Consider the following 25837-nt stretch of genomic DNA (forward strand, 5'->3'; position numbering starts at 1 on the left):
CCAATAATTTACTGGGATAGAAGCAAAGAGTAGTTTAATTCACTGCAGCATTAAGAACTATAAAATGTCCTCCAAGAAGTCTCAGCAACACACACTAGTGAGTACAGGGACACAGTAACTCAGATAAGGCTTCTGCTGGAGCTACTCACATTCAGGCCAGGCTAATCACTCATGGCAACTCTGCAATGAAGATAAAGGCCCATATGCTGCTATATTGGACCAAATAATATGTCAAGTTACTGCAAGTGTTTGAACTCAGCTTCTCCAACACCTGGATCAACAAGATTACCACCACACCAACAAGGCAATTATAGCTCCAGTAGTTAAACCCCACTGTCCATGATAATCTTATATCCAGGCTCTCTTTGGAAAACCTCTGAGATAGGTGGTGGCATTGTACAGTTCATCCCCTCAGAGTTTCCATACAGACTTGTATCAAGTTCTGGTAGATATGTATTCTAGCCTGGGATGAGACATTCGTACCTAAACATTTTTTCAAGAAAAAAGTTACAACCACAACAAATATTTTCTTTTTGCTTGCAATTTTCCACTTTTTAAAGAAAAAGCAGTAAGCAGATCATTAAAACTACTAGTTTTCAATAAATTTCAAGACTTTGCAAATTGAACATTTCTACCTTTCTCTAAGGAAACATACATTTTTGTCAAGAAAGTGATATTTTCATGGGAAGTTTAGAAAAAAATTCCCATAAAAAATAATTGATGCTTTAATCTACTTGTTTTAGATGCAATCTTTCTCCTCAGAGAAATGGGAAAGAACCACATGTGACAGATGTTGGTCACGTTATACAATGCACTGTGCCAGGAGGTGCCCAGACACCACACCTGTCTTCCTGATACAACAGCCTTGACAGTATAGAAGCTCTAAATGAGGATCAAGCACTCAATTGAATGAATTATTTGTGACCTAACCAACAGTATATGTTCAAGTATTTTCATTAGTATTAATCTTAGGTTAGCTTTTTGTAAGGTTTTTTTATATTAGCATATTCATGATACACCAGCCTGCAGTGCAAGGACTGGTATATTTACAGGCTAAATAGTCTCACTGGCCCCAGTTGTAAGGTTATATTACTATTATTTGGAAGCCCTGCTGCAGTGCTGTCTAAGGGCTTCAGCCCTACTAGGCACATAGGCGACAGTACAGTTTGCATAGACAGTACAGCTCCTTCTGCAAATAATTTATAAATCTATATATTCTGTTGTTTTCAGATGAAAGTGTCAGAACCCCAGCTGGTATAAATGATCTTCCCCAGAGCTATGCTGATTAATGCCAGCTGGGGATCTGGCCCTAGATGTACAAAACAGTCCCAGATGCATTTTTGCCACAATTAAATCTGAGGCCTGCCTCTCCTCTTGCTTACACCAGGACAAAAATCAGGAATAAGTCCACTGAAGTCAATGGCATTACCACCGAAGAAGCAGATGTGCAATGAGTAGCTTTTCTCAAATAATTTAATTATTGTGAACATTAGAAATTACAGTTCCATTTGCAAATAGCAGCTGTAATTGCACTGTAGTTGTATTGTGATGACAGTGCAGTGACATCTTCCTATTTATTTGACTCTGTAATAGATGTATGTATCAGGGAGTACACAATTACTGTGCAGTATGAGAACAGGTAGAATCCAAAATTCAACCATGTGGTTAACATGAAGGTTAGTGGAAATCACAGGCATTCAGATGTACAGCTGCAGTGTGATTGCACTGTACCTGCAGTGCAACAACTGCCATTGCGCTGCAACAACCAACTCACAATACTTGCAGACGAGACACTAAGGGCAGAAAAAAGTTTTCCAGTTGTGTAAGTGGCAGTTGGGCACTTACGTACCATTTGCAATGTTATTACCCATGTGCTGGATACTGAGCATGTGTAGTCAGCTATGCAGATCTGTGACTGCATTGTTTGCTAACTCAATCAACAAGTCAATGACGTCCTGAGCCCAGAAACTATAATACCTGTTATTGAAAGTAAGAGTGACAAACAAGCTTCTATTAGGGAGAGCTGCTGCAGACTACTCCAACAAGAGGCAGATACTACAAGGAACCAGACCCTTCCCCAGACACCTTCCAGAATAGGTAAAGATAACAATTTGCCAAGCTCGAACACACACCTTCCTCCCAAAACACATCCAAGCACCACAAACAGAATTCAAACACATAAAGCATAAAGACGTGTTGCAGTTCTAAAAGGTTTCAATTCATCTTTGTGGATGCTTTCTAAGTGTTAGATCTGCATAGCATCTCCATGTTGCTCCCATCGGCTCAGATACCCTTGCATCCCATAGATCAGGGCCAGGCAAAATATGGCTCAAGGGCCAGATCCGACCCGCCAGGCCATTCTATCTGGCCTGCAGGAGCACCGATGCCCCCCCTGCAAGTGCTGGCTGTTCACTGCAGAAACTCCTGGAAGCCGCTTCAGTGATTGGCTGCAGTCATCCGCTGTGAGGGACCCCCTTTCCTTAGTCAGCAGGATCCGCAGTGAGGGACACCCCCCTAGTCAGTGGGACTGGTCATGGGGGGGTGTCTCCCCTAACTACGGTGGCACCAGTTTCCCATGACCCACCCCCCACAACATACAAGAGTAAGGCTTCATTTTAAGCTACTGTGCAATCACCTCTATGTACACCACAATAACACATGTAAACTGGGGCAAAAATATTTTTTTTAATCAAATTAAAGAATGTTTTAGATGTTCGCTTTTTAGAATATAATTTGGTATTTTTCTAGTTCCGAAATGGCAAAGCCTCTTGCTGAAAGGAGTACTTCCAGAGGCAAGGGGAGAGACTCCTGGTGGCAAAGGTCAGGGGTTAGGAGGCGGGACTTCAGTCCAAAGATGGCAACCACAGGGCGGGGCACCTGTCAAGGGGCGAGGCTACCCATGTGGCCCTTGACAGCTTACCAAAACTTGGTAAGCGGCCCTCCACCTGAAATAATTGCCTTCCATCTGCAGTTTCCTTGCAGGATTCTTTTCCATTTCTCAATGCCCAAATGTCCCTCACAACTTCACTTACTGAATCTGTCTGTAATACTTTTGGAACAATAAATGCTGAGTTGAACAAAATGCTGTTCACACTGAAAACTTTCCCTTGATAAAAGGGACTGAATACATGTTTCCCAAGCCACCCAGCACAGATAGCAAGCCCGACCACCTGACTCTCCTGCCACACCTTTGTTGGGCCTGGAAAGTTGTTTCTAGGTAGAAGGCTGAGCATTTAATGCCCTGATGCCAAGGGCATAATGCACGGCTCCAACCTCTCCTTTACCCTGTCCCATGCCTCACAGATCGCATCACTATATGGCTCCAGCCCCATTATATTCCCAACTGACATTTGGGCCCCAACCTGGATCCCTCTTACACAGGAGGTCTAATCTCCACCATCATCCTGGGCCACAGGCCCCACCTCCCTTTCCTTCTCGGCAGTGGCCCCCTCCAGGACCTTTGGCCTTGCAGGCCCTGGCCTCACCTCTAGGCTAGTCAGGACTCCAGGCCACTGGCTCTGGCCGCCCCTCATGGTGGGCACTTGTAACAGGTTGCCCTTCCCAGCACTATCTTCCTAGTCCTCCGTGCCTTGCATGGGGTACCCTTGGATCCTTCTTTGGGTTTTTTATGTCCCACCCTACACCTTCCTGCCACATCTTGATGGAAATTAGGATGATGTTCTTGCGAGCGGGAGGCTGCCTATTGTATTGGGTATGTCGGGGCCTTTCCCCTATGTGGGACTGACCCCTGATTTTCTCTAGCTAGGCCTCCCCATCTAAACCTACTAAACAGGGTTTGACTCCAAGGTTCCAGCCTTTTCCATTGTCTTAAGGCCCGGGGCCCCTTTTGCTGCTCCAGTCTGGGGCCTGGTCCAGAGGCCCGGGTGCCAACCCCCTAGCCGGAGGGCTACAAGCCCAAAACCTGGGGACGACCCCGAGCCTGCAGCCTCGAGGCCACAAAAAAACCCAAAACAAAGTAAAGCTGCACCACAGGCTCACCAGAGCTCCCCAGCTTTTAAGATCGCATTTTGCTGGCACCAGAGTTTGCGCCCCCCTCTCTGGGGCTCCTCACTGCCCCCCTCTCCAGGGCTGGGGTTCCCACATTGCGGAGGGCCCCCTAGGAGGCCCTCTCCAACCCCTAATAGCCTCTCCCAAAACTCCGGTGTTTTATACAACAAGAAACAAAACACAATCCCCTGGGCTGTAACATAAATTCAAGCTGCTCAGCTATAACATTATTCCTGCCGCATCAGGGGTGCTCTATCCTTCCCCCAGTCTCAGAGCTGTACCTGCAGTCTGGCCTTTCCCCTTTGCTTGCTCTGGGAGAGCTCCTTCCCCCAGGGCTGCTGGCAGGGAACCACCTGCCCAGCCTTAGCCTGGGAATTGTATAGGAGCCAAGCCCTGCCCCTTCTGGTCAGCTGACTCCCACCAGTTGCTGTAGCAACCTGCACCTGTGCCTCTTCATTCCTGCTCCACAAGTAGCAGGCGCCTCAGTGCCCTGTTACAGGGCTCTTGCCCTTTGACTTTCATGGTCCTGGCCCGAGCTTGGGCCAGTGGAGGTTCTCTGGGTAGGTTCTTGAGCAGCCAGCCCTCTCTCCCATACGGGCCCACCCTCTTGGGCCACTCCAAATGCTGTTCTCACTCTCTCAGCTTGTGGATCATGTAGTTCACTAGGCTTCCAGCCCAAACGTGGTCCCATGCCCCCTCTCTAAGGCCTCTACTCTGGGCTCCTTCCCTCTCATTAAGCTCCTTTACCCTCACACTCTGCCCCCTCACTGGGGTAACTACTTCACCCCCTCACTGGGGCTTCTGGGCCTTGCACCCCTTGTACCCCCTGGAAACCCAGCCGCGAAACTGTAAGTGCCAGTGGAAGCGCACTTCTGGTTTCACCGCTGGCTAGGTGATCAGCTGCTGGGGAACATCCCCCCCCTTCCCCGGTTGTCGATTGGCTGCTGACAGGACCCTGCCATCAGCAATCTGGTGCACCCCAGACTTGGGGGGCAAAAGTCACACATTGGACTTGGGGGGCAAAAGTCACACATTGGACTTGGGGGGCAAAAGTCACACATACTTGCCTTTCACTAGGGAGGCACAAGTGTGGCATTTCCTGGAGACTGCTCCAGCACTGGAACTCCTGCCACACCACCCAACCCCAGCAGGGTGTAGTGTTAGGTCATGCTCCAGGACCATTGCAGGCCCATCTGCCCTGGTCTTTCTCCTCCCACTCTGGGCTCCTTGATGTTCTTTGTGGGCTGCTCGCTCCTGGGCACTCTGTTCTAGCCTCCACCTTATAACATGGCCATCAGTCACTGGCCCCAACCCTCTCTCAGGCCCCTTACAGGATACTTCCTATCAGGTGGCTGATTCCAGCCACAGTCATATCAGACTGCCAGTGAACTGACCCTTTACCATCTTGCAGGTGGTCTCTCCCACGAGACACCTTTGTCCCCTTGAGCCTGGCCCCACTCTCCAGCCAGTCGGGGTGCCACACCCTCTGCAGCACTAGCTGACCCCCCGTGGTGGGTGCATATGCCCTTTGACTACTCCTGGGCCCAAGGAAAGTAGAGCTTGGGCCAGAGGAGAGCCCTGGGATCAATCTATAAGCAGCTGACTCTCTTACTCTATAGGGGTCTTCTCTGGGCCCCTCCATAAATTGGTCCTCTCACACCAGGCTTGCTTAGAGCCCCACAGATTTTAGGCAAAACATCCCTTTACTTCACTGGGCTTATTTGAGCCCTTGCAAAGACCCCTCCAAGGTCAGCTGCACTCCCTGGGTTTCCCCAGGTCTTTCCTCAGTAGCTTATGCTCTCATCAGTTCTAATCAGGGCTTACCTAGCCCCTCTGTAGGCCCACATACTCTAAGCCCCTTCTGTTCAGGCTGGCCTGTGCCTTCACTGGGCCCTTGCCTAGCTGGCTTCTCTCAATAGGTCATCTTGGCCCTTCACTCTAGGCTGGCCTTCCCACAGCCACAGGCTTTCAGCCTCCTCCTAAGGGCTGTGGACCCCCGAGGGTCCCTAGGAACCCCCTCCTTCCCCTTAGCTCCTCCCTAACCACCACTATGTTCTGGGAGCAGCAGATCTCCAGCTGGGCAATGTTACTTCAGCAGCATCCCTGCAGCAACTGCCAGCTTTCCTGTCAGGGCCTGGACTTATACCTAGGCTGCCCAGCCCTCCACCAATCAGGCAGCCTCCTGGGTGCCATGTGCTCACCTGATTGGGTCTGCTCCCACCTGCAGGCTGGTCTGCAGCCGGCTCAAGCCCTTAAATTGGCAGGCACCCAAAGGTGCACTGCCACAATTGCTTTTTGTAGTGTCATCCTGAGCAGTAGTTTATACAACAACCGACACATTTTATCTGCCATGAAAATCATTCTTCTGACCAGATTAGCATGGACTATGCTGGACTCTGGAACCTGGTCATTCTAGATCGTCATAGGTTCTGGATACTGTATCTGCTGTGACTAAATGTTTTCCTGGTGTATATTCTATATCTGAAATATATGAAGGTCAGTCAGAACATAATGCCTCCAATTTTTTTCTCAGTCAAATATTATTGTAAAATTATTAAACTTGTACCAAAAAGTTGTACTTCACTGCTGAACATAGAGCTATATTTTAGTCTCCTTCTCCGTCACTGATCTTTTTTTCCACTGGTGAGCAAAGACATGTATCCTGACATTGTGCAAGGTTTTGTCCTTGCTGCATGGCCACTGTCACAGACTCCATCACTTTGCTTTCACCCCAAAAATATCACCTTCATAGTCCATCATTCACCTCCGAGGATGTACAGAGGATGGGGCAGCACAGTCCATCCAGACAATCAGATTGCTTCTTTGGGGTGTAAGCTGGTGTGTGGACAAGTGTTGTGCAGAAGCAGCACCTCAGGCATGTCTTTGTCATGTCGTGTCACGTCAAACTCTTTGCATGAAAGGTTTCAGTTCCTTCAGGGTCTTGACATAAACCTTTGAGTTTACTATGGCCCCCAAGCAAGAAATCAAGAACACCCTCCATGTTGGTAGCTTGCTTAGAAGATAAAAATTAGGAGGCATTACTTTCTACCTGACCTTTTGGTACAGTGGGGGCCAACCTTTTTGGCAAGCATGCCACAACTTAAGCCCCATGCTCTCCTGAGTGCCACTTCAATCCCCTTTCCCTGCCCCATCTGCTGCTCTCCTTTATACTCCCTGCCTAATTGCAAGCTTTCGGGGACAAACACCCTTCATCAGGCATTGGAGAAAAGATTGAAAAATTTCTTCTGGGTAGAAATCAAAGTTCATATTTCATAGGATTTCACAGAGGATTTAATAGATGGAAAACTATTTTCTAGAAGGCTTTTCTTAAGCTTTGTATTTGATCTTTCATAAGGGACTCTGTTAACTCTCCAAAATTGCAAGTCTGACTCAGCAGTCAGTAACACACCCCTCAACTGTCTCATGCTCTCTCCTTTGTCCTATGAAAGTTAAACTTTTCCAGGCTTTCATTTTGTTTTGGCATGCTGTACTCCTCAACCTTTTTTAGTACTGTCTCATAGTTATTCTTTTCTGTTACTGATAGTTGCAAACTGTTGTAAACAGAGCTTCCTGCCCTGGTAGATTAAAAAAGATATCTACTTTGATGGAGTCTTTTTCTGTGGCTCTATTAGTGAACATATAGATGCTAAAGCTATTTGAACTTCTAGGTTTGTGCTACATTGCTGGATAGTCTTAGCCACTCTAGAAGTTACAAATACAGTACTCCATTTCTTCCCTGCTTGGCCAGTGCATAGCCCAGTGCAGATATTTAGTAGCCACACAGATATTTTTGCATCTGTGTTGCATGGTAGGCCTGTGCAAAGTGGCTAGTATTCACTTTGGATTTGGCTGATTTGGGGGACAGTGATTTGATTTTGTGATTCAAATCACTGTCCCAATTTGATTTGGCCAAATCTAATTCAGAGATTCAGCAGCTGCCGAATCTCTGAATCAGCCAGGCCCATCCCCTGCCCCTCTCCCCGCCCAGCAATGGCTGCCCCAGCTCCCAGCACTTGTTTAAAAAAAAGCCATGGTTCTCACCAGGTGCTGCCGGGTGGGGGGCGATTCCTGCTGTCCCCCACTGACCCATGCTGTGTGGGGGGCTCTGCATGAGCCCCCTGATCCCCCCCTCACTCCCCCAGCCTCTCCATGGGTGTCCCACCTGGGCCAGCTCCAGCCCTTTAAGATAAAAAACGCCTTCACCCACCGCTTCTGCCAGCGGGGGGCGATCACTGCTGCCCCGCGCTGCCCCACACAAGCCCCTGAAGCCCCCAGGCTGTTGCAGGAGCAGTGAATCCCGGGGGTTTACTTGGGTTTTTTTTCTTAAAGGGCTGGAGCTGGCCTGGGTGTGGCACCTGTGGTGGGGCTGGAGGAGTTGGAGGGGTTGGGGGGCTCATGGCAGAGCCCCCCATGCAGTGGGGGGCAGTGGGGGGCAGCAGGGATCACTGCCTCCACCTGGCAGCATTGGGTGAACACCAGGGCTATTTTTTTAAATGTACCAAGCTGGGGCGGGGGGACAGCTTGCAGGGGCTGGGGGAGCAGGCAGGGGTCAAGGGGGCTGGCAGGGGTCCTCCCATGGTCCCCTGCCCCCCCGCCCCCACCCCTAGTATTTACCAGCTCCTAGTCAGCTGCAGCTTCCTGCTGCAGCCACCAGGGATTGCCCGAATCATCAAAGCTTTCCAAATCTTTTCCGAAGATTTGGAGAGCTTTGAATCAATTCGGACCTTTAAATTGGTCCCCTGATTCGATTTGGATTTGGAGGTTCAGCCATCGAATAGGGCCAAATCTCTTCTGAATTTAATCGCCACCCGAAGATTCACACAGCCCTATTGTATGGGCTGGTCATAAACTACAAACTGGTCATAACTGTCTAGAGTAAACACTTCTGTGGCTGAAAAATTGACGTCTGGCCACAAAAAGTGAAAATTCTGTCCTCACTGGACAAAATTGTGTAACTAGTAGGTGCTGTATTTGACTACATCCTTGCTGCACTTGGGGAAGGAAACAGAGTAAAGCTAAAGTTGATTTGAAGCTACCTTTGCCCTCTGTATGCTGAAACAACAGGAAGCCTGTCTGGCTCCCTATGTCATTGCTTTAAACTGGTTTAGGTTACTCTGATGCAGCTTTTGCTCGTAAAGACCTCACCCTCTATTTGCCATGGGCCTCTAAAAACAGAGGACAACCACAATGCTCTGCAGCCACCCTTATCTGCCTCTGACACCAATGACTGAGAGCAAAACTAGCACAGAGCCCTAAAGCCCTTGTGTGGAGAACTCAGGAGTCTGTTTCCATGGCAGTAAGGCTCTTTTCTGCTGCCAAACAGCTTAGCTGGGGCTTACTGCAACAAAAAAATTGGGCCCCTATATTTCGTTGTTATGTACTGCAATCCCAGGTGAAACCTCGTTATGGCAGAACAGATGAAAGATCTATTTAACCTACAGAACCAAACTAAACAGGATCAAACCAGCCAGGAGTAAATTCAGTTGCAATTTAGAAGATGGTTTTGGTGAGGTTCTGGAACAGATTCCTAATCACAGTAGTGGCAAGCACAAAAATTAACTCCTTTTGGGATGGAGCTTGATCAGTTTAATAAAGGAAACTCTTTGGTGCGGATGCCTGTGAAAGGTGGAGGCTGGACTTGATGGGCTCCTATACACGTGCAGGGAGCCTGCTCCGATGTACTGGGAATCTAGTATGTTGGAGCGGACTCAAATAATCGTTTGATGAGCTTTAGTTCAAAGTGCCCCGCTGCCATTTTTCAGCTTGGGGATGCTGATATAGATGCTGCTCGGGCATTTTTAATTAGCATGGCTTGCTAATAAAAGCACCCCTCTCTCCTCCCTACACTGCCCAGAGCATGTATAAAAGTGCCCGATGAGTCAGTTCTGTGTTTCTAGAAATCACTCCATGTTACAGGTGATTGGAAAGGAAAGCTCAGCACTTCAGCACATTTTGTTTCAGTCTTTGTTTCATCTCTTTTCTGCTGCTATGGGCAGAAGGGAGGCACGGCCCCTCCTAAGGCCCTCTGGGGAGAACAGGAAAAACGCAGATTACAGTGGATGGGGTCATTCCCGATGTAGGGTCCTCTGTGCTGCTGGTCAGAGTGGGGAAATAACACCATTTTCCTTTCTCCCCCAGTAGGCATCATCTCAGGTGTCAGACCTCCCAAGGATGGTTCTTCTCACCAAAAAATATTCTTTGGAGACAGAAATGGAGAATGTCGGAGCAACCTCCATCCTTGCCCAAGCAGAGCCTGGGAAAGAGCCAGAGGATCGGACCATCTTTGAGAAATACGCCCAGCCCTGCCTGGCTGAGCTGATGGGCAGCACCTTGTTTGTGGCAGCCGCATGTCTTTCTGTGATTACCAACCCTGAGGGGGCAGGGCCCATGGGGCCAGCTCTTGCTCATGGATTTTCGCTGGGGATCATGGTAGCAGTTTTGGGGAAAATAAGGTATGGGGCAGTTGTCTCCTCTTCTGCAGGTAGGATGGGTACATAGGCATGGTCTATAATCAAGTCAAATCAGGCTATGTAATCAACCCTGAACCACTACCTAACAGTCTGCACTCTATTAGACTCTGATCCTGCAGTGACCTAGAACCAGATCTTATTCCACTTATGAAGCACCTACGTAAACTCAGGGGGCCTTCATGCAATCATAGTCCAGCCTGCAAAAAACAGTTAATACACCTACTTTTGTAATGTGTCTTCGTCTCAGCCTGAACACCAGATCACAATAATTAACAAGCAGGAGGAAGACCCACTCACCTTCTGCACTCATGTCTTTTCAGGCTCTTAATTAGTGTAGAAAGAGGATTGCACTCCAACATCTGAGTCCACTTAGCACCTGCTCACTGCACCACAAGGAGGTGGTGCACTATTGTGAACCTATCCCACCCAGAAAGATGCATAACTCCACATTAAATCCTAGAAATGTTAGCCAGAAAATTATAGTTAGCCACCTTTTGATCCTAGAGAAAGCAGGAGGCCTTCCTAGTTTTAGGTGAAGGGAGCTTAAACAGGAATCATGAAGGTGCTCTTGGCCCTGACTAAGTCAAGGGCTGGAGCTTGGGTAGGTTGTGGAGAACTGGAAGATGCTGGTGTTTTTTCAGGAATTACTCTGAGACTAGATTCTGTTTCAGTCGGCATCCTGGTTTCATCTGCCTGCAAGTTATATATGAGTCTCTTAGGAGGACAATTCTCCGCAGCCTCAGTGGAGATTACAAATCAGTGCTTCAAGTGCTACCACTAGGAGCTCTTCACTATAATTTGTCACTCACAGTTAGATGTACCCCTCACACATAATAGACTGAAAACCAGCACAATTCAACTCATGAGAGCAAGAGATAAAAGCTCTCAGAGGGGAAAGGAAGGGAGGGGTTTACTCATAAATCCAGAATGAATTAGTCTGAGGATCTGGCACAAAGTATCTCTCAGGGGTGTGTTTTCTATCACCAGGATGTTGATAGTGGCATAGACCTCCATGCGTAGGCTCTGCATGCTCAGGGCACTGCAGCCTAACCTACTGGAGGTCTCTGGCACTCAGTGTCCTTCCTTGTGGTTGGTGTGGGCACAATTGACCCCTTTCCTTTTGCAGTGGTGGCCATTTCAACCCAGCTGTTACCCTGGCTGCTCTGGCTGCAGGAGGCCTTTCCCCACTTCTCCTTCTCCCATATTGGCTGTGTCAGCTATCAGGAGGAATGCTAGGAGCTCTTTTGGCCAAGGTAAGTGGAAAGCACAAAAGCAGACACTGGCTGGCACAGCTGCTAGCTGGAAGATCAGATGTGTTGCAGAAAGGAGACCCCAGTGCTTGAGAAGGGAAAGCACAGAAAATACTTTAACAAAGCTGTTTGAGGTGCTTTGGTACTTGAGAGACGTCCCAAGCTCTCCAGTGGTACAGTTTTGAGACCAGGTAAGTACCCACACATAAGCAAGTGGGGAAATGCACCAGCCATGTCACTACTAAAGCCACCAAGACCTGCAGAACTTTAGTTCCTTGGGTTTCATTCCTCAGTAAAGAAGCCAACATAAATCAAACTGGCAAACCAGGCCCAGTCCCCTGCCCTGGTATCTCCTGCATGCAGGTGTAGCATTGGCAGCTGCAATGCAGAAGTGCCAATCTGCTGTTCACCTCCATACTTCTGAAGGTTATGTTCTATCCTATTTATGCCTTGCTGATAATCTGTTAAATGTGTGGCCTGGAGAGCTGTCTTTCTCAGCATAGCAGTAGAAAACCTTGTGTGTTTGTGCTGCCATGGTCTTCCCAATTCTAAGAAAAGAAAACAGGCCCATCACTTAGGAGATGCCTGATGATTAGTGACTGGGTAGGAGGTGTTGTCTTCTGCAGGCCATCCCATGACAGCCGAAATGATCCTCCAAGATCCTTCAGCTGTAGCTGGTTTGTGAGCAGAACTTTGAAACAAGAAATGGTTTGAGGAGATGCCTGGGTCACATAACATTTCTGTTCTGGGGCTGAAGTAATATAACTCTTGAAAACAGGTGTCCAGTCTAATGCTGATTGCAATCAGAAATTAAAAATTGCTTTCCTGGTGTGTTCCAGCATTCACTTCAAAATGTAGCCACAACCTTCCCTGCCGAGTGACTTGTTCTCTAGAGATTTCCTGGAGATCGAGTGTGTGAGACGGATGAATGCTGGCAGACAGAAGTCACCAAGCATGGCAAGCAAGCATCTATAGAGTGTGTTGTGTCCCCTCCCTCCCCCCAGCCACAATAGCTACACAAATCAAAACACCAGCTGCATAACCCACAGGAGGGACGGATCACCCCTGTGTCCTGTTTTCAGTCTTGCAAAGTGAGAGCCATAGTCCCCACTCACATACTCCTACTTTTAATAGGCAAAAATGACAAGACAAAGGCTTTGATCTGGTTTATATAGAGCCTGGTTTAAGCTGACTCCAGGTATGTACAACAGTTGCAAAACTAGTGGATTTCTCTCCTGAGGAATATATCCAGCAGAAAAGGGGTCCTTCAGTGATAAAAGGACAGCAGGATGGTCTTATTCTCTCCTGCTTACTACCTAGGAAACAAGGAAGATGGTGGAGGTATGGCTGGGGACAGGAAAGGTTTTTAGGGAAGAGCAGAGCTGTGGCCTGAGTACATTGCTCTGAATTTCCAGGATGCTGGACAGCTCTATGGTTGCTGCTACAAAGCAACATCAATTTGAACAGCCCGTGATCCCTGGACACTTCCAGGGTCCACTGCAACGCTCAGCAGCCATCACTGCCTCTCTCTCTCTCCTACCCCTTCTCAACTGCAGCCAGAATCAGGACCAAAGTACAAGGCAAGAGAGACTCAGGCTGGACTCTTTAGCAGCACCTATTATGAAAATAGTTTAATTGGTCATCCTCAAAATCTGGGGTTTTAAAATTTCTCACGCAGTCCCAGCAAAGAAGGCCTGAATTCACCATAGCATTACCTCATATTGTCCTATGTATAAAACATATGGGCCATGCCTATCTATTGCACCCTTGTTCCACTTCCAACACTTTGAAAAACGAGTTTTCAGAGTGTGGGCTTTCTCATAGGTTCTTGGTCCAGTGCAAAACCAATTTCACATCACCACCCATCCAGGAGAGCTGGCTCAGAATATCCTCATCCTGAGCTCAGTAACTGAACAATGGTTTGGAATGGGAGTGACTGGATGTGATAGGTAGGTTAGCAACGGGGATTGAAAAACCCTATTAGGGCAGTGAGGCCATGTGTAGAGGGCTAACACAGCAAACATTGCATAAGCCACATTACATCTTCCACTGCCTTGTGCAGAGCAAGTTTAACTGACCCATCCATCTTACACGTAATAGAGTGGGTGCAGTATGGAACAAAAGTGCATCCGCTGAGCCTCTCTGAATGCCAGTGGAGCATTCCTGTGTGTGATATGCTGAGATCATGCTGTACCATCTTGGGATCCACACAGGGGCAGAATGTGCTGAGAACAGTGCCCACATCAAGCCCTGGTCTCAGGCCCTGGAAGCATTTGGCAGGGTATGGAGGCATCCAGGGCTGGCTCCTGACTTTAGAGAAGAGCTATGAAGGGAAGGTTATTCAAAATCACCTGCCAATGTCACCCCATGCAAGTTCCACCATGGTGCCCAACCTTATCTGCCTTAGCAAAGGTCAGTATCCAAGGTGCCACAATGTGCACACAGAGCACAATATTACCTAGGGAAGAACATCATACTAGAAGTCAGGCAGCCTGGAGGCACTCTGGTAAGTACTTGAGACTTAGGAGCGGTTCAGAGCTTGGGTTTGCTACAGATGCCTTGAGAATGACTCTGCCCTTTGCACTAGTAACGGAGGATCTTGCTCTCTGTTTTGTTAAATGATACAGACAACAAGAGTAAAACCTTAGGGACAGAGCTCCATCTTCAGCTTCCTCTGCAAAAATGAAGTTTCTTTCCTACCTATGGGGATTTTTTACCATCTTTAATCTGCTCTGAGCCTGATGAAGGGCATGAGAGCCCAAAATCTTGCAGAAAAAGACAATTTTTTGTGATTTCTTAGTTGATCTAATAAAAGGTATCATCTCTGAACCAAAAGTTCAAAATGTTTGCATTTCTTTTGGTCCACTGTGGACACCAGAGGGCAGAGTAACCCAAGTGCCTCAAAACTGCTGGTGAATGAACCGGATAATTCACTGTGATGTGTCTGTCTGCTTTATTTTCAGTGTTCAACATGGCCCTGAAAAGAAGCAGAACAGGGTCAAGAACATATCACAGGGAGACAGCTTCCCAGCTCACAGGCCTCCTTGTTCTGCTCCCCTCCACATGCAGATGCACTTGGTGTTAACACTGCATTAACTATCAGCTGTTCATAGCAGGGGACAACACTGTCACCAGCATGCAGTCCTTGCCTTTCCTGTGTGCTCTCATTCATACAATAGCAGCCAGCCCTGTTTTGGGGAGTTCACACCCCTCCAGTCAGCCTGTATGGGGTACTTGGTTCTTTCCAGTGCCCTAACTATTAAAGTTTAGATTTCACCCCCTCCTACCAACCTGAAAAGCAAAGGACTGTGGTAGCCATTCAAACAGAACAGCACCTGGGAGAGTGTGCCTTGTATTCTTTGTTTCAAGGGTACAGGTCATAGCTGTGTTGGCCTAAGGACAGAGGCAGACAAGGTTCTTTGGGTAAATCCAATATAGTTTCTTAGACCAACTCAAATAGTTGGGAAAGTCTTCTTTGCAAGCTTTTGGGTACAAATACCCTTTGTCAGGCTGAGAAAGCATCTTCAGATAAAGCCTCTGTCAGCCTGATAAAAGGTATTTGTACCTGAAAGCTGGCAAAGAAGAATTTTTCCAACTATTTAAGTTGGTCTAATAAAAGATATTAGATTTACCCAAAGAACCTTGTCTGGTTGTATCCTTTGTTGTTATTTGTATTTCCTTCTTTCCTTTCTGGGATGTGGTGTGGAGAGCAGAGCATGGTGCCAGAAGCAATTTTCTTCAACCGGACTGGAGGGGGCTGCATGGTGCAAGAAGGCTGCACAGTGGGGATGGCTGTCTGTGCAGAGCTGACATTCTCGTTTCTCCTCCTCCTTGCTGTCCTGATGGGAAGCCTGGCTGAGCACAGCAAGACTCCACTGGCTCCATTCTGCATTGGCTTTGCCCTTGCCACGGGTATCCTAGTTAGGTAAGGGCCTTGCTATATATTGTACTTTGAGCTGTTTAAATACAATCCGTATTAGTGCTAGCTCAAGTTTGGAGAAGTTGCACCTTAAGGCTAAAAACCTTCTCTGACTGTTTCCCCACCTGCACAGCTAAAACTTGCCACTAGAGGGTTGGCAAGCAGGGGCCTGACTAGGTGCAAGTTCCCCTTACATGGCTGGTGAGCCAGGACAGACTTCTATCCCTGCTTGAGGTGGAGGTGTGCAAGAGATTGGGGAAGGGGGGTAAAGAACATGAAGCTGGCAGGTGAAGAGTTAGTGGGATGGGAGTGGGTAATGAAATATGAGGTGGAAAGGAAATGGGGAGTGGGGGAAGGATAGTGAAATGAAGGAAGTCAGACACTGAGGGATAAAATAAAAAGCAATAAAAAGAATTTAAGAGGAAGGAATTAAAGAAGGTTTCATATTTTAATAAACTGGGATTTTGAGGTGTAGCGGTGCTGGTCATGCTTCCCAAGGTAGGTGGGAGCTGGGAGTAGTGATGGAAGGCACCTTTGGGGGAAGCTACTGGCCTTGACCTGGGAAGGAAGCCCCAGCTCATGGGCACCCAATCCACCTTATTCTCCCTGGGAAGAGCTTGCTCTCCCTCCATCTTCCCTAGAGTCCACTCCTGGATCCCTCTGTGCCCTGTGACATGGCTACCTGGCATATACTCTGCAGGCAGTTTGCACAGGTTTGCACCCCTTGGAGTGGGAAGGTCACACCCCCAGAGGCAGAATGGGTAGTTGGTTTGGTGCCAGAACTGGAAATGGTTGGCAGTGCATCCAGGGATTCTGGAGGATTGTAACTTGGGTGGCTCATCTGTGGGGAGTGAATCATATCATAGAAGTTAAGGGCTGGAAGGAACCCGAAAGATCATTGAGTCCAACCCCCCTGCTCTGGGCAGGAATACTGCTGAGATCAAGTGGTCCCAGCAAGGTGTTTGTCCAATCTCCTCTTAAAGACTTGCAAGGTTGGGGACTGCACCACCTTCTTGGGAAGTCTATTCCACATTCTGGTCACCTTTACCATAATGAAGTTCTTCCTTACATCCAACCTGAAACCGTCCTCTAACAGTTTATGGCCTTCGCTCCTTTTCCTCTTCTGGGGTGCCCTAGTGAACGGTTTGTCTCCCAGCTCCCAATATTCACCCCTTACATACATATAGATGGCCACCAAGTCCCCCCTCAGTCTTCTTTTCCCCAGGCTGACCAGACCCAGATCCCATAGTTTTTCCTCATAAGGCTTGTCCTGTAGGCACCCTCTGAAGACTGGTGCTGCTGCTGACCCCAGCTGGCAGCAGCAGCCTGCTGTCATGCCACGTGCAGATCTGGGGGCCCGTGCCCCCTGGGAGGGCTGTGCCAGGTTCTTCCCAGCCCTCGGCACGTGTTGCACCGGGAAGAACCCAGTGCTGGTGCCGACCCCAGCCGGCAGTAGCATCATGCTGTCATCCCACGTGCAGATCTGGGGGCCTGTGCCCCCTGGGAGAAGTCTGGCACAGCCCCATAGCCCTCCCGCTATACACTCTTATACATACACATACTTATAACTATAGTCGGGAATGGGGTTGCACGGAGTATGCTTTGAGAGTGGCCCCCTTATCCAGGACCCCGAGATCCTTAAGGCAAGCCACTAAGCCCACAGGGCGATCCCATGCAGGCCTCCAGATTCCCAATATAATTCTCAACATATTAAACAACAAGAAAAATAGACTCCAATGAAAATTACAACCTTAAAATTATTTACCAACTAAAATATAACATAACTCACACAGTACAACCAGTTTACAAAATATTAGGTGCAGCTCCCACCCAGTTCTCTGAAAGGAGCGGGGTTGGGAGGTCCCTTTTCTCCGGCCCCTCCCCTGCAAAACCCCTATTCCCTCAACTCACGGTTGTCCTGAGCAGGGATGCAGTTGGCTTGTTTTCCCCCCCTGTGGACCTGGCTGCTGCTCTGGTGTGCCGCGGGGGGTTCCTTCTTCATAGGCCAGGGTCCAGCCCTGGGCACCTCCAAGGCCCTGCCTTCTGCTGAGGCAAGGGATGGGGCTCGGCCCAGGCCCAGGCCCAGGCCCAGGCCCAGTGTCCTTGTGGGAGAAAAGGGACAAGCGATGCTTCAAGATCGCCTTAGGGCAGGTGCCCCGTGACGAGGCCCAAGTGGTCTCTCACCACTCCCAGGACCAAGACTTTGTGCACTGGGGTGTACATGGTGTGGGGCCCGAGCAGGCTGTCCCTGCTCCCAGGTCCGAGGCTCTGGCAGTGGCTTCTCCAGCACAGTCTTCAGGAGCCTAGGGCTATCGCCTGCTGGGGCAGGTCTCCCGAGCTTTTCTCAGCTCTACTCTTCTTCTTGTCCCTCAGTGGTCTTGATGACTCTGAAACTCATGCTAAGCTCGGGCCTACTCACAAAAGTTAAAATACAGAAGACTGACGCTAACTGCATAATGCAAGAGGATGCGGGTTCATGCCTAGGACACCTGAAAAGGAATAATGAAGACTCTCTTCCAGCTTATCTTGCTATATTCAGATTGATTTCAGGCAGACTCTTAGTTGTCTGGTGTGTAACCATATGAAATGTCCATCCTTGATTAATTGGTATGGTAAATATTTCTTTTGCGACTAACTTGTGTTTATATGCAGGAAGAGACATTCTCCATATGCGATAGATGTCTTGTCCTGATTTAGTATGTTTTTTCTGGCTGTTAATCAGTTTCTTGATATGTTCCAAACTGGATAACCTCTTGTTATTGAACAAGGTAACTCATGAGTGACAAATGACTTCTGTCACTCAAACGAGGTGTCATGTCAGTCTCTAGGCTAGTCTGGAATCCTAGGTTTTCTCAGGAAGATCGCATAGACTAGGTTTTTATTAGCTCCCAGCTGAACATGCTGTTCTTTTATAGCCATCCAGGGCTCTGCCCTGAATTGCAAAAGGTCCAAACAGAGCAAGAGATGGCAAAAACCTCCCGGGGACCCCTCCTCCTGGGAGCTCTGCTGGGATTGTAAATGCACCATTCAGGAGGGGGGTGGGGGGGGCCTCCCTCTTCTGGCTGAGCATCCTGCTCAAGCCTGCAAGCTGCACACAAGCCAAGCCGCAGCCAGTGCACCCCCTACAATGAGCACTTATACACATGCTTTGGGGGTGCCACTTCAATTAAAGCACCACATGCTCCCTGTATCAGCATCCCCACACTTAAAAATGGAAGTGGGGGCCCTTGAACTAAAGCTTGTTCAATGAGTTTTAGTTCAAGCATCCCCACTGCCATTTTTAACTGTAGGGACACTGGTACACGAGATGGAGGAAGCTGCTGGAGTGCTCGACTGAATCTGCTCTGACGCGCTGGAATTCCAGCACACCGGAGCAGCCTCGCTGCTCATGTATAGGCACCCTGTATGCTGGGTGATTTCACAGTAGTACCACCACTCACAAGCTTATTTTGTGTCATAATATTGGGCTACTTTTTCTGAGCCACATGATAACAGAAACTTCCAGTTTTCATTTATTTACTTGCTTGCTTTAAAACAAAAAAGGAAGAGAGATGCTTACATTTTGCTTTTGAAACAGAACTTGAAAAATGTGACTTTGAAAAGCTGAATTCCAGGAAACAAAAACATCATAGTTTTTTAAGAAGGGTTGAAATAATGTTGTAGCTGTGATGGTCCAGTGAGTATGCAAGTAAGGGTTTTGTTTTTTGGTAACATCTTGTATGGGATCGAGTAAATAGTTGGAAGAGATGTTAGACAAGCTTTACCAGATGTTACCAAAACCACAGACCTGACTTCAAATTTGAGCGCTAGGGGGCAGCAATATTGATTTCATTCAATTATCTGCAAGACAAGGATTTAAACAGAGAGGAATGGGTCCTCCAAGCCTATTTTAAACATAAATGTTTTTTTTATCCTGTGGACCTTACTCACGTCCCTGCTTTCTACTTTCAGTGGCTCCATCTCTGGATCTTGCCTTAATCCAGCTCGGGCCTTTGGTCCTGCTTTAATATCCACTCACTGGGACAACCACTGGGTATACTGGATTGGACCACTCACAAGTGCTGTCCTGGCCTCTATGCTGTACAGGTGCGTAAAGGATCCATCATGCTTAGCCCTTTGAGTAAGGCCATGCTTAGTAAGCTGCGCAAATAGAGCTTATGTACATGAAAAGTTTTTCTGTAGCCTATCCCTGTTTCCCACCTTCCTAAAGTTATAGGGCTACTCTAAAAGGTAACTGCAAAGAGTGGCTTCTTCTTCTTCAGATCTGCTTCCATATGTAGTGACAATAAGATGTGGCTACTTTACTAAATAAACTGCAACTTCCTTTATACTCATGCTAGCCACTAGAGCTAGCAAAATGATGAAAAAAGAGAGTGCAGACACAAGTGACAATTTTCACCTGATCTAGCCACAGCAAGCAGATAGTACTCATGACCAAACAACAGTGCACAGCTGCAAACAGCTTAAAAAATGGCTGATTGAGTGAAAGTCTGACCCCTCACTGCAGGTGGTATCAGATAAAGAGGTTTAAAAATGTAGTCTTTTGTAACTTGTATCTGGCAGAGCTCCCACCCACCCCATCTCCGTTTTCAGAATGGGAGGGGGGGAAAGGGAGCAGAGGGAGTTCAGTCTGGGGGGTGGGTTTCAGCACCCCTGGAGGGTAGGATGGGTATATTGCAGCCCCCCCCAAGGGGGAGGCCTCCAGTTTACCCACCCCACTCTTCAGCACCAGCTGGGGAGCCCCAAGAATGAGCTCCTCCGCTGCCTTCCCCACCCCTCCCATTCTGAAACAAGCAAGCACTGGCAGAGAGCCTGGCCCTTGCTATGGGAACCTGGCTGTGGGCTCCCAGCCCAGAGTGAGATTCCTCTTTCCCCTGGAACCAACCCTGAACGTCTGTTTGGTCCAGGGTTAATGTTGTAATTCAAAATGCTTTGCAAGAATTGTTCTGAGTTACAGCTGGGAGCTGCACTTCTGTCTGCACCCAGAAAGAACGGCTGTCTTCTCTCCTGGTTTATAGATTAGGAACAGAGTTGAAAGTAGGGTAGAAAATGCACACCTAAAAATGCATAGCATGTGATGAAATGAACTCTTGCTCACAAAAGTTTATACATCTCAGTTAGTGATTCTCAGCCAGGGATGTTTTAAGATCCTTTTAAGGGTGTTGTGGAGTGCCATGCAATGAGCAATGCTAGCTCCCTCTGCTGTTGTAGCAGGACTAGCCACAAGGGCAGCTGTGATGCCCCCTAGTAGCAAAACCAACCCTGCCTCCCCCTGAGCTCCTCAGCATACCCCTTTTGCAATTTTCCCTGCCACACCTTGATGTAAGGGTTTTATGGCACATTGGGAAGCTGCCCCAGAGTCTTGGTGTGACCCTGGTAGGTGCTGCCCATAGTCTGACTTCACTTTAGCCAGGCTCTTGATCCTTTTGTCACTGAAGGCACAGTCCATTAAACAAAGCTATTGGCACTACTCATGTCTAGATGGCACCACTTATGCCCTGCTGGCACTAAGCTTGCCCTCTGTGCAAGAACTATGGCCCTACAAGCCCTGATCATGACCTCCAGCCCCTCCCATAGCCCACAGGTGTTACCCTATTTCCATTCACTATGCCTCCTTGGCCCTGCCTTTCCTGCACTGGGCTTTCTGGCCCCATCTGATTATAGCTTACTAGGTCCCTGACTCCTTTCTAGGATACTTACTCACTGCCTTCAGCCCCTGGGGTCCCAGACCCTCGCAGGGCTGCTCCGGTCTGCCAACTGCTGGGCTTCTATCCACACAGCCCACTGAGGCCCTGCTACTTGCAGGGTTTTGTCCTGGCATCTGTCCTTATATCATGGAGTGCCTCTCAGTCACACCCTGCAACCACCACCACTCCCGTAGCCACAGCTCAAGCCTCCAGTTAAACCAACATAAACATAAGACTACCAGTCTCTAAATTAAAACTTAAACCCCACCTTCAGTTTCCATACCACTGCAAAGTCCTGTCCCCATCCCCTGGCGCCCTCCCAGCCTCCAAGGTACTTCCTCTGACCTGCAGCCTTTTCCATGTAACAATTTAAGCAAACAGGAACTTCTTTCATCCCTGAGATCAAGATCAAATTAAATCATTGCTCAGGCTTACATAGCTCCTTCCTCCTTCCACTTTTGGACACCTGATCTGACTTCCTGGCAACCAGCTCAGGTGCTGTTACCCTATATCAACAGCCTCCCCCATTTTGCCTGCAATCTGTTGGATGACCCCTGCGGCCCTTTACCCTGTGTGCTGCCTGGCTCTCTGCTAAGCTGCACTTTTTCTCATAAGGTAACAGGAGTCCGTGCTCCATCTTACAAGTGTGAAAGCATGTTTTACAAGATAAACCCAGAGATTTCAAATAGGAACCCATAGAGCCAAAAACTTTCTGCTTTGCTGTGGTCTATCTGATTTCTTTGCAACAGAAACATTTGCTCTATAAATTTTCAAGAACTGAAAAACTACTGAAAGATAAGACGTAGTGTTTTCCAGGGGGTACCTTGAGTCTATTGAAGGGTGTCTTGAGCATAACAAGGGGTGCCTTGAGTCCAAAAAGATTGAGAATCACTGGTGTGTAAGTTGCATCTCTACCTTATGTTCTGCCTGACTTCAGACTAATACAGTTAACTACTTCCACCAACAACATTGCCAGCTAACCTCTGATGGCAAAATCTTTACTCCTGGGAGTGCAGGGTTATCTAGTAGGCCTATGTGAGTCGGCAGCAATCCAATCCAGCTTTAGATCCAGCAGCTTTGGATGGCCGCAGTCCAATCTGGAGCTCCAAACCGGGTTTCCACCTCGATCTGGCCAAAGTGGCTCCAAAGGTTCAGAGCCGCCTCGGAGATCTGGCCATAGAGTATAATGGGGAATCAATGAAATATCTATAACTTTGTTGTTTCTTGTCTGATTTGGATGAAACTTCCAGAGGTGTTAGCCTCTGCTGAGAGCATGAAACCTGCCAAGCTTCAAGAAGATCAGTGTAGGGGCTTGGGGGGAACTATGCCCCAAATTCTTGAAAGCCAAGCTCATGTCACAGCTGTGTGTTACACCACAGGAAGGTGAAAACTGCAGGGGTGGTGGCCCCTGGTGAGGCCACAAAACCTGCCAAGTTTCAAGAGATCGGTGCAGGAGTTTGGGGGGAACTGCACCTCAAGCTGTGGACAAGCAAAACTCGTGCCATGTGTGACACTGTGCGTGTTAAGGCGCAGCAGGGTGACAGCTGCAGGGACAGTGGCCCCTGCTGCAGCCACGAAGCCTGCCAGCTGTGGAGGAGATCAGTGCAGGGGGGTTCTGGGGCGCTGCACCCCTAGCTGCTGACAGACAAAACTCGTGCCATGGATGCTTGTGGGACTAACTGTCCCTGTCTTGGGGCAGTTGATTGTCTGTATTGATTCTTTCCTCTCCTTAGCCTGGTTTTGTAGGTGCTAATTGATGGCAATTAACTGGCTACCTTAGCTAAGTCCTGTGGGTTGATCTGGTCCCTGAGTGAAGCATGACTGATTGGTAACTGGTAACACAGTAGGTTAGCAGCCAGGCCTGCAGTAGTGTCTCCCAGGCCCCAAGACCCTGAAGCGTCCGAAGCTTCTCCAGATCTGAAGCTCTGTCCAAAGCCTCGCACAGCCTTATTATCTAGAAAATCTGCATTTCTAGGAGGATCCAGTAAATGAGCTGTGCAAATAACTGATTCTCTGGTTGGGTGGTTGAATTGGGAAAAAAACATCTTGCTAGACATGAAATGAAAATGTTTTGCTTTTCTTGTTGAAATGAACACGTGAAAATAATTGGTTTAGATTAAACTGTTCTATTCAATCTGAATGAAATAAAACATTGATTTTGATTGGATTTAAAATTAAATGCAGATAATTCATAATCTTTTGTTATGAAATATATCAAACATTTTCTTTCATAAACAGTTCAGTGAAATTGACCTGAATTCAAAACTATAGTCAAGAAAAACTTTCTTGGCTAAATAATATATTCAACTGAACATTTTATCCATCTCTATTAATGATGTTGATGTGATGTATCCTTGTTTTCCTGATGTTGGTGGATGTCTCTTTTATACCATTCTAGGACTGTATTGGCAGGAAGATCTCGCAGACTGTTCCTGAAATGAGACAAGAGATTAGCTGGGTATATGCTCCGGGTTCTCTGTGAAGCTGTGGGGAAAAAACAACCCTCTCCAATGGCCATCACAGGAAAATCTGCACTAAGACAATTACCAAATCACTTCACAAAGTTTCAGTGGTACAATATATACAGAGTATTCAGCATTTCTGATATGATTTGGGCCACATACTATACCTTGTGATTTCTAAATTGAACCCATGAACAACAGTTTGGACTATTCATTAATCAGATATTCAAAGGCCTGAATGGCATAGAGGTGCCTAACTCCCAGTGAAAATCAATGGGAATTGAGATGCCTAACAGCCATTTCTGCTTTTGAAAATCTTCTTCTGAGTGCCTGAAATTAGGTATTCATTTAATTTCTTTTCTGGATGCTCTAATAGAATGAATTATCTTTTTCTTAAAAGTAAATTGGGTTTTGTTTTGGACTAGCATAAATCTAATGATACTAGTAGAGCCTCTCTTCATCTGTTTATACCAGAGTATAAAGGCACATTTCTGGCCCCAGGTTATCTGGTGAAATTTTTTTTTTTTATCATTTTGATCCTTTGCATACTGGAAAATTATTTTAACTGAGTCTGTTTTACAAATTAAAGATGAAGGCGGTTGTGTATAGCAAACTGTAATTTCAGAGGTCAAATCCAAAACTTTACAATCATTGTAAGTGTGAAGATTTTTTTGCTCCATTTGCCGTCTATTTTTTTGAACTCGTAAATTTCAAAATAATTTTTGTTGACCCTAGTATGTTAATTATAACCCTTGATAATATTTTAAAAAGCATTGTGTTTAATTTTGGCATTCAGACTATCTATCATTCAAAACTGTTACAATAATGAAAAAGCATGATCCTGACATGTTAGTGGAGTCAAGTGTATGTGCCAATAAAAGTGGGGTCTGGTGAATTTTGAGTTTGTTAATTAGTTCTGGATTTATCTGAACTCTGCTTATCAGAGAAGCAGTTTTACAATGGAGTTAATGTTTTACTAAAAGCAGTTTACTAAGCAATCCCTTTATGATTAGTATTTCTGGCCCCAGGTTATCTGGTGAAATTTTTTTTTTTATCATTTTGATCCTTTGCATACTGGAAAATTATTTTAACTGAGTCTGTTTTACAGATTAAAGATGAAGGCGGTTGTATATAGCAAACTGTAATTTCAGAGGTCAAATCCAAAACTTTACAATCATTGTAAGTGTGAAGATTTTTTTGCTCCATTTGCCGTCTATTTTTTTGAACTCGTAAATTTCAAAATAATTTTTGTTGACCCTAGTATGTTAATTATAACCCTTGATAATATTTTAAAAAGCATTGTGTTTAATTTTGGCATTCAGACTATCTATCATTCAAAACTGTTACAATAATGAAAAAGCATGATCCTGACATGTTAGTGGAGTCAAGTGTATGTGCCAATAAAAGTGGGGTCTGGTGAATTTTGAGTTTGTTAATTAGTTCTGGATTTATCTGAACTCTGCTTATCAGAGAAGCAGTTTTACAATGGAGTTAATGTTTTACTAAAAGCAGTTTACTAAGCAATCCCTTTATGATTAGTATTTCTGGCCCCAGGTTATCTGGTGAAATTTTTTTTTTTATCATTTTGATCCTTTGCATACTGGAAAATTATTTTAACTGAGTCTGTTTTACAGATTAAAGATGAAGGCGGTTGTATATAGCAAACTGTAATTTCAGAGGTCAAATCCAAAACTTTACAATCATTGTAAGTGTGAAGATTTTTTTGCTCCATTTGCCGTCTATTTTTTTGAACTCGTAAATTTCAAAATAATTTTTGTTGACCCTAGTATGTTAATTATAACCCTTGATAATATTTTAAAAAGCATTGTGTTTAATTTTGGCATTCAGACTATCTATCATTCAAAACTGTTACAATAATGAAAAAGCATGATCCTGACATGTTAGTGGAGTCAAGTGTATGTGCCAATAAAAGTGGGGTCTGGTGAATTTTGAGTTTGTTAATTAGTTCTGGATTTATCTGAACTCTGCTTATCAGAGAAGCAGTTTTACAATGGAGTTAATGTTTTACTAAAAGCAGTTT

The 25837-nt window shown here is 46.7% G+C and overlaps 1 protein-coding gene across 1 annotated transcript in view; it reads left to right on the forward strand.

Annotated features, from left to right (window-relative positions):
- The window catches only part of LOC149858827 (aquaporin-8-like), a 46064-nt gene extending 20227 nt beyond the window's left edge, over positions 1-25837 (forward strand). The window contains exons 2-6 of the mRNA XM_090060042.1: positions 10147-10460; positions 11605-11731; positions 15442-15653; positions 19599-19733; positions 23733-25837. Coding sequence (XP_089916168.1) covers positions 10180-10460; positions 11605-11731; positions 15442-15653; positions 19599-19733; positions 23733-23775 — 798 coding nt within the window. The 5' untranslated portion in view covers positions 10147-10179 and the 3' untranslated portion in view covers positions 23776-25837. The remainder of the gene's footprint in view (positions 1-10146; positions 10461-11604; positions 11732-15441; positions 15654-19598; positions 19734-23732) is intronic.

The sequence above is a fragment of the Crocodylus siamensis genome, chromosome 8 (genome assembly GCF_052110815.1).
Source record: "Crocodylus siamensis isolate JL-2025a chromosome 8, ASM5211081v1, whole genome shotgun sequence".
NCBI classification, from domain to species: domain Eukaryota; kingdom Metazoa; phylum Chordata; order Crocodylia; family Crocodylidae; genus Crocodylus; species Crocodylus siamensis.